The 15,132-nt window shown below is 37.4% G+C and overlaps 1 protein-coding gene across 3 annotated transcripts in view; it reads left to right on the top strand.

The window, feature by feature from the left end:
- The window catches only part of LOC127648960 (adhesion G protein-coupled receptor L2-like), a 135,743-nt gene that overhangs the window by 68,557 nt on the left and 52,054 nt on the right, over window positions 1-15,132 (top strand). For all 3 annotated transcript variants that reach the window (XM_052133821.1, XM_052133823.1, XM_052133822.1), the window contains exons 6-8: window positions 10,623-10,925; window positions 13,385-13,488; window positions 14,153-14,338. In XM_052133821.1, coding sequence (XP_051989781.1) covers window positions 10,623-10,925; window positions 13,385-13,488; window positions 14,153-14,338 — 593 coding nt within the window. The remainder of the gene's footprint in view (window positions 1-10,622; window positions 10,926-13,384; window positions 13,489-14,152; window positions 14,339-15,132) is intronic.

Genomic DNA, 15,132 nt, shown 5'->3' with positions numbered 1-15,132 from the left:
CTGTTACTTTTCAACCCATTCCCTCCAGCCCTTTTCAATCCTCGTTTTTAACAAATTCCCATTGAATCAAATGAAGTTCTGACCTACTTACATCAGATTACAGATGTAAACTCAGTTGCAATCTGTTGCACGTTGGCTTTAAGCATAGAGTAGAGTCTCAAGCCTCATCAAATTGTATTATTTTGCAGGAGGAGAAAGTCAAAAGGAATCAAATGTATTTTTAAGTCTCTTTGATGGCTCATTCTTCAAAGGGAAGCTACTAAGATGCGGTAATAAAATGTGTACCTAAATCTTGACTCTTCAAGATCCTCGTATTGACACTTAAAAGCCATTGTCAGGGATGCACAATGAACGCTGTAAAGCAGGGCAGAAGGGAGAAAGTATTTTCTGTAGAACTACCATTGATCTGAGCAGTAAAGATGGCATGGCTTAAAAGCGTAAAATTAATGAGTCTCATCAGCACGGAGAGGCTTCAGCTACCACCAGAAATTAAGTTTTGATGTATTCAATTTGAATGCAAAAAGTCAGGCTCAAAATCAGAGGGGAAAACAGCTTGATAAATGGACAAAGCCCATTTTGGTGCATTTCACACAATTGGAGCTATTAAAGTCAAAATGAAAAGGCATTTGTAACCTTTTATAAGTATGAAAGCCATATATTTTAAGTTTATTGCGAAATATTCAAATTTACAACAATACAAGTAGTTTAAAATGTAAGGAGAGTTACTTGATTATTTCATTTGCAATGCTTCATGGAAGAGGGTAGTCGCTGCTGAACTCCTACTTCTGTGATAGGTGGATCTCTCTTTAGGATTATGGGTAGTGTAGTTCTTCACCAGAAATTCAACTATTAACCACTGTGTTTTTCAAATTAAGAATGTTTAATAAGAATGTATGATTGCTTAACAATCTCAGAGCTCATGGTAGGTGCATACATGATTCCTCAAATTCAAAACTTCTCTTTGAAGAAACTAAATGTAACAATTTACAATATAATTAATTTCTGCTGATAACCGATAGTTTCAATTAGCTATGGACACCATTTAAAAAAAAATATTGGCATACCAATATATCAGTCGACCTCTAATGCATTTATTTATTTATTTTTATGCTGTAATTTATTTTACAACCTGAAATCCCAATAATAACCAGAAAGAAATATGATTCGGTGCATGAAGCGGGCTTTAAATCATAAACAAGACCAAACACGGGGACTCTTATTTTGAAATGTTAACACTCCCAGCTGCTCACACATCACATTGATGTGTGAGCTGATAACAGATTAGCTATCGACATTTAATCTGCAAAACCGGTCCGTGAACTTTTGCGTCCATTCTTTTTTACTTTTTAAATCCAAAAATGGAAACGAAAAATGTGGTTTCTTCCTTATTGGTTTTAACACTGATGAATAGAATAAGCAGATATGAACTCATTTTCTGTTGACTATTTCATTTTCTATTTAAAAAGGAATAAAGAGAAAGGGGGAAATGGCTCCATATTAATTTTCTTTCATTGTTTAAAAAACATATTTACGGCTTGACTATTTGATAAGCACACGTGAGCAGCACTGAAACGCGCCTTTTATCTGATTGGTGAACCCGCCCCGTATTCTGTACCACCTTAATCCTATCAGCCAGAATTAGAGTTGGGATTGCTCTGCAAATTTGTCTCAATTTTCATTCAATATTGTGCCAAACCACCACTAACTGTAAACTATGCATACCATATGTATTAGAATCTTGCTGATGGCACATCATGGTGTTGTTGTGAGGTGTTGCCTTAATGAACGACGCGTGAGAGATCAAAAGCCACAAAACTTATGCCATATGCTGATTGGGAGTTGGTTTATTCTATATTATTTGTATTTTTATTATACACGCACACACACACACACACACACACACAAAATATATGATAGATGTGTTGCAAAAAATTAACATTTAACATATTTTGTTTCCGGGTCCATGATTGGGCCAGCAGAAAAATCGTTATTGTCGAGTCTTGTACTTTCATTCACATTTCCTCCCGCCTCCTTAATGTTGCCTCTGTTTTCCCTGCCTTCCTCACATATGCACTGTTTTCCTGAAGGCAGTGTCAATCCCGCAGTTAATAAGCCACATTTTGCCTCTCCACGGTCTTTAGCACGCATTGATCAGATTTTTCACTAGAGTCTCTGGCTGCGATCCGTCAGCTTTATATCTACCTGTGGCTCTATAAAGAGCTGTGTCATTGGGACACACCAGTCAATCTGGTAACGCTGCTGGTTGGTAATGGAGCGTTTGACACCTGTTAGTCAGCGGTGATTAGTGGAAATGTAATGCCCATGTGTTTATTGGGGTCTAAGGCTTTAAATCTCAAGACATTCTGCAAAACAGGTGTTTCTGTTCACACGCGCACAGAGCAGCAGTGTATGGAGCAATGCTTCAACTGCACAATGAGATTGCTAGTCTTTCAGATGGTGCATGCACAAGAGGCAGGTTAACAACTTAAATTTTATTTAAATTTATTTGTTATTTTAGTTAAATTTATTTGTAATTATACAGTCTGAAAGAAGAAAGTTTAAAGTTTAATTAGTCTATGCTAAGGCAAGCATCACTACTTCTGTTGCACGTACGATGGGTAAGGGATTTGGGCTACAGACAATAAGTGAATGATACCACGAATCATGCGGCTTGTTGAAGTGTGATGTGTTATTACTTTTCTAAATGATCAGACTTAGGCCTAGTCTACACTAATACGTTTTAATTTGAAAATGCATCATTTTGTCTCCGTTTTGGCCTTCCGTCCACAAGGAGATGGCGTTTTTGTCCACGAAAACTGAGCTTTTTGAAAACGCACTCCAAAGTGGGTACATTTGAAAACGCTGTTTTGGCGTTGTAGTGTGGTCTGTGAAAACAGATGCTTTGGAATACTATGACGCGTTTTTAGTCATGTGATCTATCCAACCAGAACACAAGGATTCAGACCGTACATGCAGCGTGGATGAGAGCGTTTTGAAACCTGCTGGAGAAAAACGAGGCACCATAATTCGAATTTGAAGTTGAACACAACCAAAACATTTTGCTGAGACAAAACCAAGTGCAAATCGGATATCTGTTAATGTAACATATAAACCGTACAATCATCTTTTTTCTTTTTACGTTTGCCTGCCTTAAGGTGGTTATAGACTTTGCTGAGGGAATAGTTTAACATCTGCAATCATTAATGTATGTGATGATGTCATTGAGACGAATCCAGTTTAGAAAAGTGGCGATCTGTGAAGGTGGCCGTTTCCTCAGATGACCTGAAAGTGCGCACATCTGTCTCAATCACACATCGATTACCGCTGGAGATGTCACTGAAGTTGACTCCCAGTCAACAACGGCAATAGATTTTCAGTCATTTATTCGATAGTGCAGCTGAAAACCTACTGATGAATTTTCCCCTGACGATTGATAGGACCCGCATGCACAACCAAATGATGGTCTAAAAGAGATCTTTAAAGAAATGATTGCATTTTGAGTGCTGAGTGTACAATGCATGAGCACATAGTTGTAAATAGTGGGAAAAGTCAAATTCAGAAGATCCAGACCCCATTTGTTATTCTGGCCCAGAGTAATGTTCATCTACAGCCAGGGTTTTCCCTTGGGTGTCTACAGAGGTTTTGTTGGTCTTTTTGTTCCATTTTGATGTCACAAAATGTTGTTTGAGTAAAATATACTTGAGAGATCTTGGAAGAACCAAAGAAATGGCATTATAATGTGGTTCTCCCAGCCTTCGGGCACACATGCTGATCCAACAGTATTATTATGTTGTGACACAGCCAGCGTGAATTAAACCCGCCTCCATATGATGGCCAGTGGAGAACTCCAGCTGGAGGAAACTTTGGATAAACACCACATTTGCATTTGGCAACTCCTGCATGTTTCCGAGTGAAGAGATTTTTGAAGCTGAGAGAAAGAAACACTGTTTTGCAAGTATTTTGTTGGGTGTATTAAAGGTGGGATGGGGCATATCTTAATGGGTTAGTTTTAAGATGTTAAGAAGCCAGGATGTTTTTAATATAACTCCGATTGTGTTTGACTGAAAGAAGAAAGTCATACACACCTAGGATGGCTTGAGGGTGAGTAAATTATGGGATAATTAAAAAATGTTGGTGAACCAACCCTTAAAAATCCATTAGCTTATCGTTTATGTTACAGCCATGAACCATGATTTTATACTTGCTAGTTAGTTGCGGGTAGTAGTTGTAGCGACTGATTTGTGATTGGAAAAAAATCTCAATACGTCCCTCAGAGCAAGATGAGTCATCAATATTTGATGGGCAATTTTCCTTAAAAATGCACTAAGACTGTACTTTTCAAATGTGTATATGTGCTAAAAGCTAATTTTGTAGTTTTCTTTTTAGAGTACACTAGCATATAGATAACTTCAAAGCTACAGATAAAGACTCAAAGCCACAAAACGTACAACAGTCTGATAAAAATCGCATTAATTTCCTCTTTTGATGGATGGATTTTTAATGATAACTTATAAACCTTTAAAGACTGATGTATTGTAATTCTAGGTTGTTATTTGATTGTATATGCTTCAGCTGAAGCCATCATTATCCCTTACAAAAAATGAAAACTGGCCTCAAATTGCTCCAAACTTCCCGCCAATTTCCCACTCATTATTTTCACATGCAAATGAGCTTTTGATTCACCGCAAATGTATGCCAGAAGTTTGCAGCTCTTCTCAGGTAATGGTGAACCTGCAGCAAACCTTTAACAACAATGAAGATTTTGTTGCAAAGCTCATTTGCATATTAAAATAATGAGTGGCAATTTTGCTGCAAGTTTTGAGTAAGTTTGTCAAGATTTTTGTAAGGGTATGCTATTTTAACTTCATCAAAGAACAAAATTTGATAGCATAATTCCTGGTGAAGAACTACATTATCCACAAATACTGAATAGAAAGATCAACCAATCGGATAATCATGGTGAACCAAGCCCATCAAAAGAGCTCTGCAGCAACCGCCCACTAACATGACACACCGTGAATGACGCAATCGAGGTGGTCTCTCAACACCCTCAAATTCGTATATATTTGTATATATCTGAATATTTTTCAATACTATTTAAATATATTGTTTCTATGGTTATATTCAACAACTTTAATGCAACAGTTAGTTTATGTTATGTATTTTATTACACCATTCACAGTTCTTCTTGGGATTGTATTCCCTCATAAAAGACGTTATGTCTTGTACCTGTGTCTTTTTGTCCAATTTTCAGACTATTTGGCTTCAAATCAAAGTTTGTAATGTTCACCTCTGAGCTGGTTGGTTTGCTTAATGGCTGTTCTATGAATTATATGAAATCCCTATGGGAAAAATATTTTCATAACCAAAACTGAAAAAGGTGGCAGCCACTGTTGCACTCTATAAGCCAAGTTTGATTTCATAGGGACTTTAATTTCTGTTGGGAAAACCATCTTTAACCAGCCACATATGGTTTGCTGATCTTATGGTCTCCTAGGCTGGTCTGGTTTGCCTGTTTTAGAGAGATCAGTCTTGGGGCCAGCTGGCCGACCAGCTAAACAAGCTAAAGACCAGCAGGAATACCATCGGAGTGATCACAATCACAACACAATGTCAATTATATGACAGACTCGTTTAGTTCATTAGCATTCTCAACACTCTTCCTCTCGAAATCCCATTTCTAAGCAGACAACCCAGCATTGCTCTTCACCCTTGGGCTCATGTTATTCTTAATCGTCGTGGGCTGCTGAGTGGTCTTGCCTTTGATAGGCTATATGTCCTTGCGTTGTGATTTCTCTGCCGAGGGTGATTTCACTGACTCCTTTTCCTGATGGACGATGCCCTGCGATTCCTCCTCCTGCCAGCCGGTGAAATTGCCTGGCACAATCAAAAGAAAATTGTAGAGGCATGAGTCAGGAGATGTCAAAATAAAGCGGCAAGGCAGGCTCGGCCATTGAAAAGCCGCTTATCTCTGTATTTATTTTCACTCTCTTTTTCCACTGCGGATTTGCTGCTAAAGTGGAGTGTTTGAGTGGACATGACGAGAATACATTCGCCACCCTGAGAGGTTTAAGAATTGAATGGATTCCATGAGTTTTCGTTTTGAGTCCAATTTGAGTAAACAATGTTTTTAAGTAATGACGACAAGTAAACAGTCCTTATTAAAGTAAGAACAAAGAAACAAGAATCATGAATTGGAACAAAGCTACTTAAATGACTGGTGTTCACTGTATAATCATTAATACTTTTAAAGCTACTAAAGTTATCCAGCCAATAGTAGTTAGTGGTTCTCTTATTATTGTTGTTTGATTAAATATTAACAACATACTAGACAGTGACAGGTCTATTAGGCTTCATTTACACATCAAGTCCGATATTTTCATTCAAATGAGCTTTTTGTCCCACTATTAACATTCACTTTACATTAAAAACGTATTTTATCGTTTAGGCAGTTTGTATACCATTATTGTTTGTATAGATTCTCTACACTCTTTTCCTTTTGGCCTGTTACCGAGATCTACCTATAGTTGATCGAGTGGTTGATTTTAAGAATCGATTATTTGGAAAAACTATTCACCTTTTACTTTACTGTGCTGATAATGGTAATGTGTTACGATTGAGCTTGATGTAAGCCAGAATGCCAATTTTAGGACTTACAACATCACAAAATTGCAAGTTAATACCACATCAGGGAACAGCTGTTAACCAATCCTTCCAAACCGCAAGTTGTTGGTGCCAATATACTCCATGCCAAAAAAATCATGGACTGATGCGTGCTTTAATAAGCCACTTTCAAATGTACCACTTTTCACATACTTTTGATTAGTGATATGCCGATATATCGGCTAGGCTAAAAGTCTTTTTTCTTTTCAAGTTTATTAAATTTGAGTAAATATAGCATTAAATAAGCATTGTATTCACAAATACATCTTGTGCATATCTGCTTTGCTGTTGTTAAATTGAATTATGTTTATTGGCATGTATATCGGTCATCGGTTGTCCTTCTCTTTAGCTATCGGCATCAGGCGTCGAACAGCCTAAATTGGTCGACCACTACTTTTGGTGTACTATGATTTTAAATGCATTAATCCTGATCTGGCATGCTACATAAAATGGATAGCTTGCGAATTGGTACTGCGTTAGCTCTAGGTGTACATTGCGTTACACCTAGGTGTACATTGGAGACAGTGGTGAATCAAAGAATTGAGTGAATTAATTTGAGTGACGAACAAACAAACAAACTGTTTGAAATTAATAAGACAACTGACCAGTTAGTTTTGTTGTTTGCTTGCTAATAATGACCCTTGGCTAAAGTTTGAGAATCCCAAATTTTGTGTGCTGGAGATGGTATTTTGTACATCTTAGAATGAAGTAGGCCAGTATGCCAGTTTTGGATCTAGAACATTACAAAATTGCGTACTTCCAAAATCCATCCAGAATAGCTTGCTATCCCAGAATTTTGACACGCTATTATTAATGTACTACGATTTGGGACACTTAAATCCTAATGCTAACTAGTCAAATCAAAATTCAGCCCATGTTTGTGATAAGTGTATTGTGATGACGAATCGTAAAGAAGAGTGTGACTGAATGGTCAACAAAATGAATTGACTTGTGGACTCATCTAATTAGTGTGTCTGGTAACTCAAAAAGACCGCAAATAGTGTGTCACGGTCCCACAGTCGGAAAAGCTAGTCCCTTTGTGTTAGCCCTCGTGACAGTGCACTTAAATTAGAGTTCCTGGCTTACCGTTTATCTTCATGTTTAAAGCACCCTGGCGGGTGTTTTTGGACTGGGACGTTCGGGAGAGATCTGGATCGTAATGAACTGATTTAGCTAAGTGGAGAAGTAAAAGCAGAGATATTCCAGATTGGTGGTTTGGAGGCTGGCCCAGTGTGTGTTTGGATGAGTAACCGTTGATATATTGGATCTGGATGTGATGACGGGATGTCAGATTTGTGATATTGCACCTGTGCCAGGCACATTCTCCAGCGACATATCCGCCCCCTGCAAAAAAATTGGGCTTGTTTCATCCACGGGAGCACTCATGAAAAAGCCTCAGCTGACCTTAACTGCCAACAGCCAGCCCACAACACCATTCACAGCTCTGCACATTACCCAAATGGCTCGGTGCATTTAAGTGCACTTATTTGACTTTCCTTTTATACTCTGAAATCAATTTGAAGAAAATAAACAAGTATAGCATAAATATGGCAATATTTACTAATGCTTGAGAGGAAGGGGAAAAAAAATGTAGTTTTATTTTGTCAGTACCCAAGCTATGAAGCTATCTTTATTTATTGAATTCAAATTTCTCTATTGATTTAGATATTTTCAGTAGGCGTTTCCAAACCAGGATGGGCATTTCTCAAAAAAGTGCTAATAAAAATAGGAAGCAAATCCTGTAAAGTAGGGCTGTCATATTAAAATTCAAAATTGTGATATTCTTCGAATTTAAGAAAATAACGCACTTTTGAATGCTAAAAACTGTGCATTCGAATTGTGGCCAAGCACTGATGATGACTTCCGATCGATCGCATGCTTGCGCTAAAAAGGCTAGACACAACGAAAAACAAATACAGTTTAACAGAAAGCAGGTGTCTCAAGATGCCTTTGAAGTTTTTTTTAACTAGACACAACATCTAAAAACAGCGCTCCTGCACGAGACGCTGAATAAACAAAGAAAATATACATTCGTCTAGCGCAGTTTACATAGAAAAACAAATGGATGAATTGGGGTGTAAATATGCCTTTTAGTGAATAATGTCACAATGTAAAAAATCTTAATGGCCCTAAAATAGGCTTAGTATAAAATATCATTTCTTATTGGGTTCTTTTGATTTTGGAGCAAATTATGATCAGGACATTTTCTTGATGGTTAGTGTTGTGATTTAATCCCTAAATCTCTTAAAAGCATTACAATTTGGTATGTAACTGGTTCCGCATCTTGCTTCAGTTTCGCGCATGAATGATATCCAGCATCATATGAATAAGAAGACATTCGACTGGTGGTTAATAAAATGGGCAAAACAATCTCATAGACTTTCACTGTAGCTGCATATCATGTGTTACACATTTGCTAGTACTTTTTTTGCGCAGTAATTGTATTCTTTTTGCAGTGGTTCAAATTACAGTGAATAGTCAACCTGCATTAAGATGAAAAACATACACATTTCCTGCGTAACCGCAGGGCTGTATCATCTTATCATTACTGCAATGCAAGCGTTTTCCAGTTTTATCACATTTGAGTGGCCTCGTATATTTTCACAAAGACGAACTGGGTAAAAACCACAATGCTGGCAGGTGGTCCCGGATGACATTTAATCTGGTCTCATGTCCTCATTGCTTGGCATAGAATGATAGCTAGATGCAGCAATTTCACTTCCTGTTCCATTCCTTCACTAACACTGCTTGTAGATTACAGTAGAGAGTGACGCTCTGAATCCACTGATTACTCCAACGTCCTTCAGGATTTCAGCTCAGCAGATGATATAAAAACAGAGTACAGGCGTTGTCAGATGTTTTTGAGTTTAATTTGCATTTGTCATTAAATGGGATGTCTTTGAGTGGAATACTGAGGTTTAATCTGATTCTGAACAGGAGATGAGTTTGCTCTGAATCAGCACTTTTACTGGACTCTGAAAAATGACATTTTAATAGTGGATGTATATGTATCAGGAGGAAATATTAGGCTAATTATCCCACAGCCAAGGGAAAAATGCTTTAGAAATGTTTTTTTGATATCATAAAACAATTACTTCTTCATTGATTGCAAACTATAATAAAATTCAGTTTAATACTAGAATGGTTGTTTTTTTTTGACTGTGCTAGTGTATTTGGCGACTTTAAAGGGATAGTTCACCCAAGAATGAAAATTCTCTCATCATTTACTCTCTTTCATGTCATGCCAGATGCGTATGACTTCCTTTCTTCTGTTGAACACAAACGAAGAATATCTCAGCTCTGTATGTTCACACAAAGCAAATGAATGGTGAGCAGACTTTTAAAGCTCCAAATAGCATATAAATGTAGCATAAAAGTAAATCCAAATGACTCCTGTTGTTTAATCTGTCTTCTGATTTGATGCTATGCCATTTATACTTTAAATCTCCACTTTCACTTTTAATTTCAGAAAGTGAAATTGAAGATTTATAGTACAAATATTGATCTGTTTCTCACCCACACCTATCATATTGCTTCAGACGATATAGATTTAATCACTGAACTCATTTGGATTACTTTTATGGTGCCTTTATGTGCTTTATGGAGCTTCAAAAGTCTGGTCACCATTTACTTGCATTATATTGACCTACTGAGGTGATATATTCTTCTAAAAATCTTCATTTGTGTCCAGCTGAAAATAAAAAAGTCAAACACATCTGGGATGGTAGAGGGTGAGTAAATGATGAGATAATTTTCATTTATGGGTGAAATCTCCCTTTAATTTAAAAGATTAAACATGAAGAATAAAAAGTTGTGAAATTCAGTTTTACTCTGTTTTTCTTAAATGACCATGCAAGTGAATTTGATGACTAAAGTGACAATTAAAGATCTGCTACGTTTTCTTTTTTTTTCTGTGCATCCTAATACACTACTTATGAAACTCACTTTGGTTCTTACAGTGCCGACTATCTCGGATGATGTCACGTCAACGGTGCAAATGAGAAGAACAACCCCTCCTGTCATGACCACCACGACCACCACTGTCCACAGACCCCCAATGAACATACCCACCACATCAAACCCCAAGCAGGGCAGAGGAGCCTCAGACAAAGCAGTGGAACACTCAGAGACTGCAGAGCCCACCGCTGTCAGCCAACCCTCCAGCAAACGCTTCTGTGACGACACGGACCGGAGAGGAATATCCTGGCCACAAACTCATAGAGGAGCGACGGTGGAGCGACCATGTCCTAAAGGAACTCGAGGTATGTCTGTTCAAAAACAGATTATTGAATTAGGTTTGTAATTACCGGAAAGCTTCGTTCCATGAGTAAAAATTTGACACCTTTATCTCCAGCAGTATTGGTGGTATTACTTAGAGCGCATTGGGAATTGGGTTTTCCAAATTGAGAAGAAAAGGGGAGAAAATAAAAAAAGGGCTGTTCACACAGGATGCCTTATTGAGTCCTTTGTCACTGTTTTTAATTGTTTAATATGTAAAAATGCACTAGACGGACATCTTTGTCAGTTATAATGCATCTTGCTGTTTTTCAGCATCTCATAGCAATGTCAAGTTAAAAACAGTTAAAAATGTGTCGAGATACCTGGGTTTTGATCTAAATTTGAACGCAAGAACATGTTCTGTGTAAGCGATAATATTATGAAATGCCATGCGTAAAATACCCCTACTTACAGATTTCACTGAAATGGGTGAGAAATTACAGCTGTCTGTGTGACAGCACATGACTCTTTAAAAAGCAAAGAGGGTCAGTGGGCTAACTTGTGCTTTTCTTATCAGAAACACTTTCTACTTGTCAATCATTGTGGGTTCAGGTTTGCTGACATGACATTGAAGGGCTGGGTTTTGGAGAGAGGGTGTGTGGTTGAAGTTGAAGCACAATGAAATTGTCAAACTTGGGTTAACAGCTTGAAACAGTTAATTAACTGCATGCGTTTACATGTTAATATTGACAGCACTAGCAAAAAAGACATTAAAATCGAATCACCATTGGGTTTTCTAAACGAATAGTCAGCTAGTCCTAAAGGGATAGTTCACCCAAACCTGCATCAACACCCTGTGTCGTAAGAAATCTGTCCGATCGTGGTGTGGTTGACCCAGATTTTCAGGGCTTTCTTAAAGGGACAGTGCACCAAAAACAAATTTAAATTCACTCATCATTTACTCACTTTTATGCCATCCTAGATGAGTATGACTTTCTTTGTTCTGCAGAACACAAACGAAGATTTTTATAAGAATATTTCAGCTCAGTAGGTCCATACAATACAAGTGAATGTGACCAGATATTTGAAGCTCCAAAATCACATAAAGGCAGCATAAAAGTAATCCAAATGTCATCAGTGGTTAAATCCATGTCTTCAGAAGTGATATGATAGGTGTGGTTGAGAAACAAATCAGTATTTAAGTCCTTTTTCACTATAAATCTCCACTGTTACTTTTACATTCTGAAAGTGAAAGTGGAGATTTATAGGGAAACAAAGATTTAAATATTTATCTGTTTCTCACCCAAAGTAATTTCATTGCTTCAGAAGACAGATTAAACCACAAGAGTTGTATGGATTTCTTTTATGCTGCCTTTATGTGATTTTTGGAGTTTCACCATTCACTTGCATTGTATGAAGCTGAAATATTAAACTAAAAATCTTTGTTTGTGTTCTGCAGAAAAAAAGAAAATAATACACATCTGGAATGGCATGAGGGTGAGTAAATGATGAGAGAATTTTCATGTTTGGGTGAACTGTCCCTTTATGGAAGCCTTGAAGAATTTGCGTCCACCAGACCACGATCGGACACATTTCTTACGACACAAGGCGTTCCCGCAGGAAGCTGTTCCAAATCAGTTATGCGGAGCCCAATGGAATGGAATGCGTTTTTGAGACACATCTTTAAAATATTAAATTTTTAACTTGTCACAGTGTCTTAAAAACAACGTTCATGACATAAGACACTGAAAAACAGTGAGATGTGTAACTGTCAACAAAAATAGCACATACTGCATAGTTTTTCAATATTGTACTTTACAGACATTCAACATAACTAGCTATTACCCTTTTGCACAAAACTATTATAGTCCACACAAAAATGATCTTTGGATTATGTATAATAATTGGAACAGCTAGTGATTTGAAGTCAATAATTGTCTTGGAATGTATTGTGGAAGCTTTAAAGGAAATTTAGAGACCCAAATTATCAGGTAGAGAACCCGAGAAGTTCTGTGGGTGAATTTATCCCCTTTAAAGCAACTCTTAAAATAAATATTAAAGCTAAAATAAAAAATTATAAAACTGGATAGACTAGACTCATCTATCCTGGCCATCACTAAAATAAGGCATCTGACGTTACTTATTTGAATGGTATCCACGTGGTGATGTCTAATTTACTGACTTATTCATTTTTAAAGTGTGGCAACATTTACAGTCCGTAATGAATGAACATCATTTATCTGATTGTATTTATTTGTTCAAATCAGTTCATTTCCTCTATATGTATACCGTACTTTTCATATAGAAATTGTTCCACAGTACACTTTTTTTGTTTGTTATCGCAAATGCCAACAGATGTAGTACTAATTAACTTTCAAATAAAGTTATGTCAAACTGAAAACATTTTTGATGGGATAATTACCAAAATGAGGACCTCCGTAGTGGTGCTGACCTAAAATCAGTGAAGAACACATGTCTTCTGTGTGTGTGTGTTGTTCACCAGGCATTGCTTCATTTCTCTGCACGTCTGTTGAGGGGATCTGGAATCCGAAGGGGCCTGATCTCAGTAATTGCACCTCTCACTGGGTGACGCAGGTGGCGCAGAAGGTAATTCTGCAACTGACTTTGACGTATGCTGCCGAGACAGGCTTCAGTTTTTCCCATATCATTTAACTTTTTATAGTTTATTAGTAGATTAATATTAAAAGCTTTCCACATGACTTGGGCCTATTTAAACTCAAACAAGATTCTAATTTTCTGAGATTCTGAATTTGGGGTTTTCATAAGCTGTAAACCATAATCATCAAAATTATATCAAATAAAGGCTTGAAATATCTTACTTTGCTTGTAATGAGTCTATATAATATATTATTTTCACCTTTTAAGTTGAATTACTGAAATTAATGAACTTTTGCACGATATTCTAATTTTTCGAGTTTCACCTGTATATGGGCATTTTCCATTTCTAGAAAGTAGGGTTGCAAATATAATACCCATGTAGATTATTATGACTAAGTATGTTAAATACAACTTGCACACACACACACACACACACACTGCCAATCTGGTACAGTTAACCATGAATGGCCATTAGCACAAAAAGCCGAAATATCGACCGATTTATCGGTGTAGGTGTCAATTCTTCATAATTTACAGTTTATAAACATGGCTTACCACCTCTATAAGTTGCCATTGAAGACAACAAGGATGCACTATGATGTACTATTTCTGGATATTCACTTGTTCTCTTCAAAACTTCCTCCAATTTCAGATCAGGAGTGGAGAAAATGCTGCAAATCTGGCCAATGAGCTGGCGCGCCACACTCAGGGCCCCGTGTACGCGGGGGACGTGAGTTCATCTGTTCGACTAATGGAGCAGCTGGTGGATATACTAGATGCACAACTGCAAGAGCTAAAACCTAGTGAGAAAGATTCAGCAGGACGTAGCTTTAACAAGGTACAGTACACGCCCATCCCACATACTACACGAGAGTTATTGCTTTAATGTGCATCGTATTGCTTTTGATTAATGAGGTCACTTGATTGGATCTTGCTTTGATTGTAAAGGTAATCAGTAAATGGTTTGACGTCTGTTGGGAGATATTTGTCTGAATGATTTTCAAACTGAGTTATCAATGACTTGCAGTATAAAGTCTGGCCCACATTGCAGCTTATTTTGGCCAAGAACTGCCCACTTGGACAGGAAAAGACTCGATTGACCAACCACATTTTGGTTTGTTCATCCAAAGAATATTTGTCTTCTGAAACTAAATGTTTGTGTCCCACCCACATTTTTGGACTTTTTGTTCCCCAGTACAACATTTGAAAGCTTTGAAATCCTTAATTTTTTAAAGCAAGTGGGAATTCTGTGTCACGGCATAAATTGCACGCTCTCTTGGGTTTGGGATCCAACCAGTTTAAGTTCCAGCTCACCTCAGGGTCGTTGCGGCCCAGTTTACCTGGTTTCGCAGTAAAATCCTGCATTTATGTCTAGACACATACAAATGGGAGAAGCAAAGCCAGTGCCTTTCTTCTTGACAGCAATGAGAGCAAGTAGGGATGTTTGCTTAAGTCTTCTGTTTCTCAGATGTTTCTCCACATGTGTTTCAGAAGACATCTCAGCAATGTCTCACACTGTGCTTAGATTTGCCAAGATACCAGTATGCAATCTAAAGTCAGAGATTTCAATATTTCTCAGGAAACTCTGATCTGAGCTCTAGTATTTACTAGAGATGCACCGATGGGTGGAAA

This window comes from Xyrauchen texanus, chromosome 9 (genome assembly GCF_025860055.1).
Source record: "Xyrauchen texanus isolate HMW12.3.18 chromosome 9, RBS_HiC_50CHRs, whole genome shotgun sequence".
Taxonomy (NCBI): domain Eukaryota; kingdom Metazoa; phylum Chordata; class Actinopteri; order Cypriniformes; family Catostomidae; genus Xyrauchen; species Xyrauchen texanus.
This window is presented reverse-complemented; position numbering and strand designations above follow the sequence as displayed.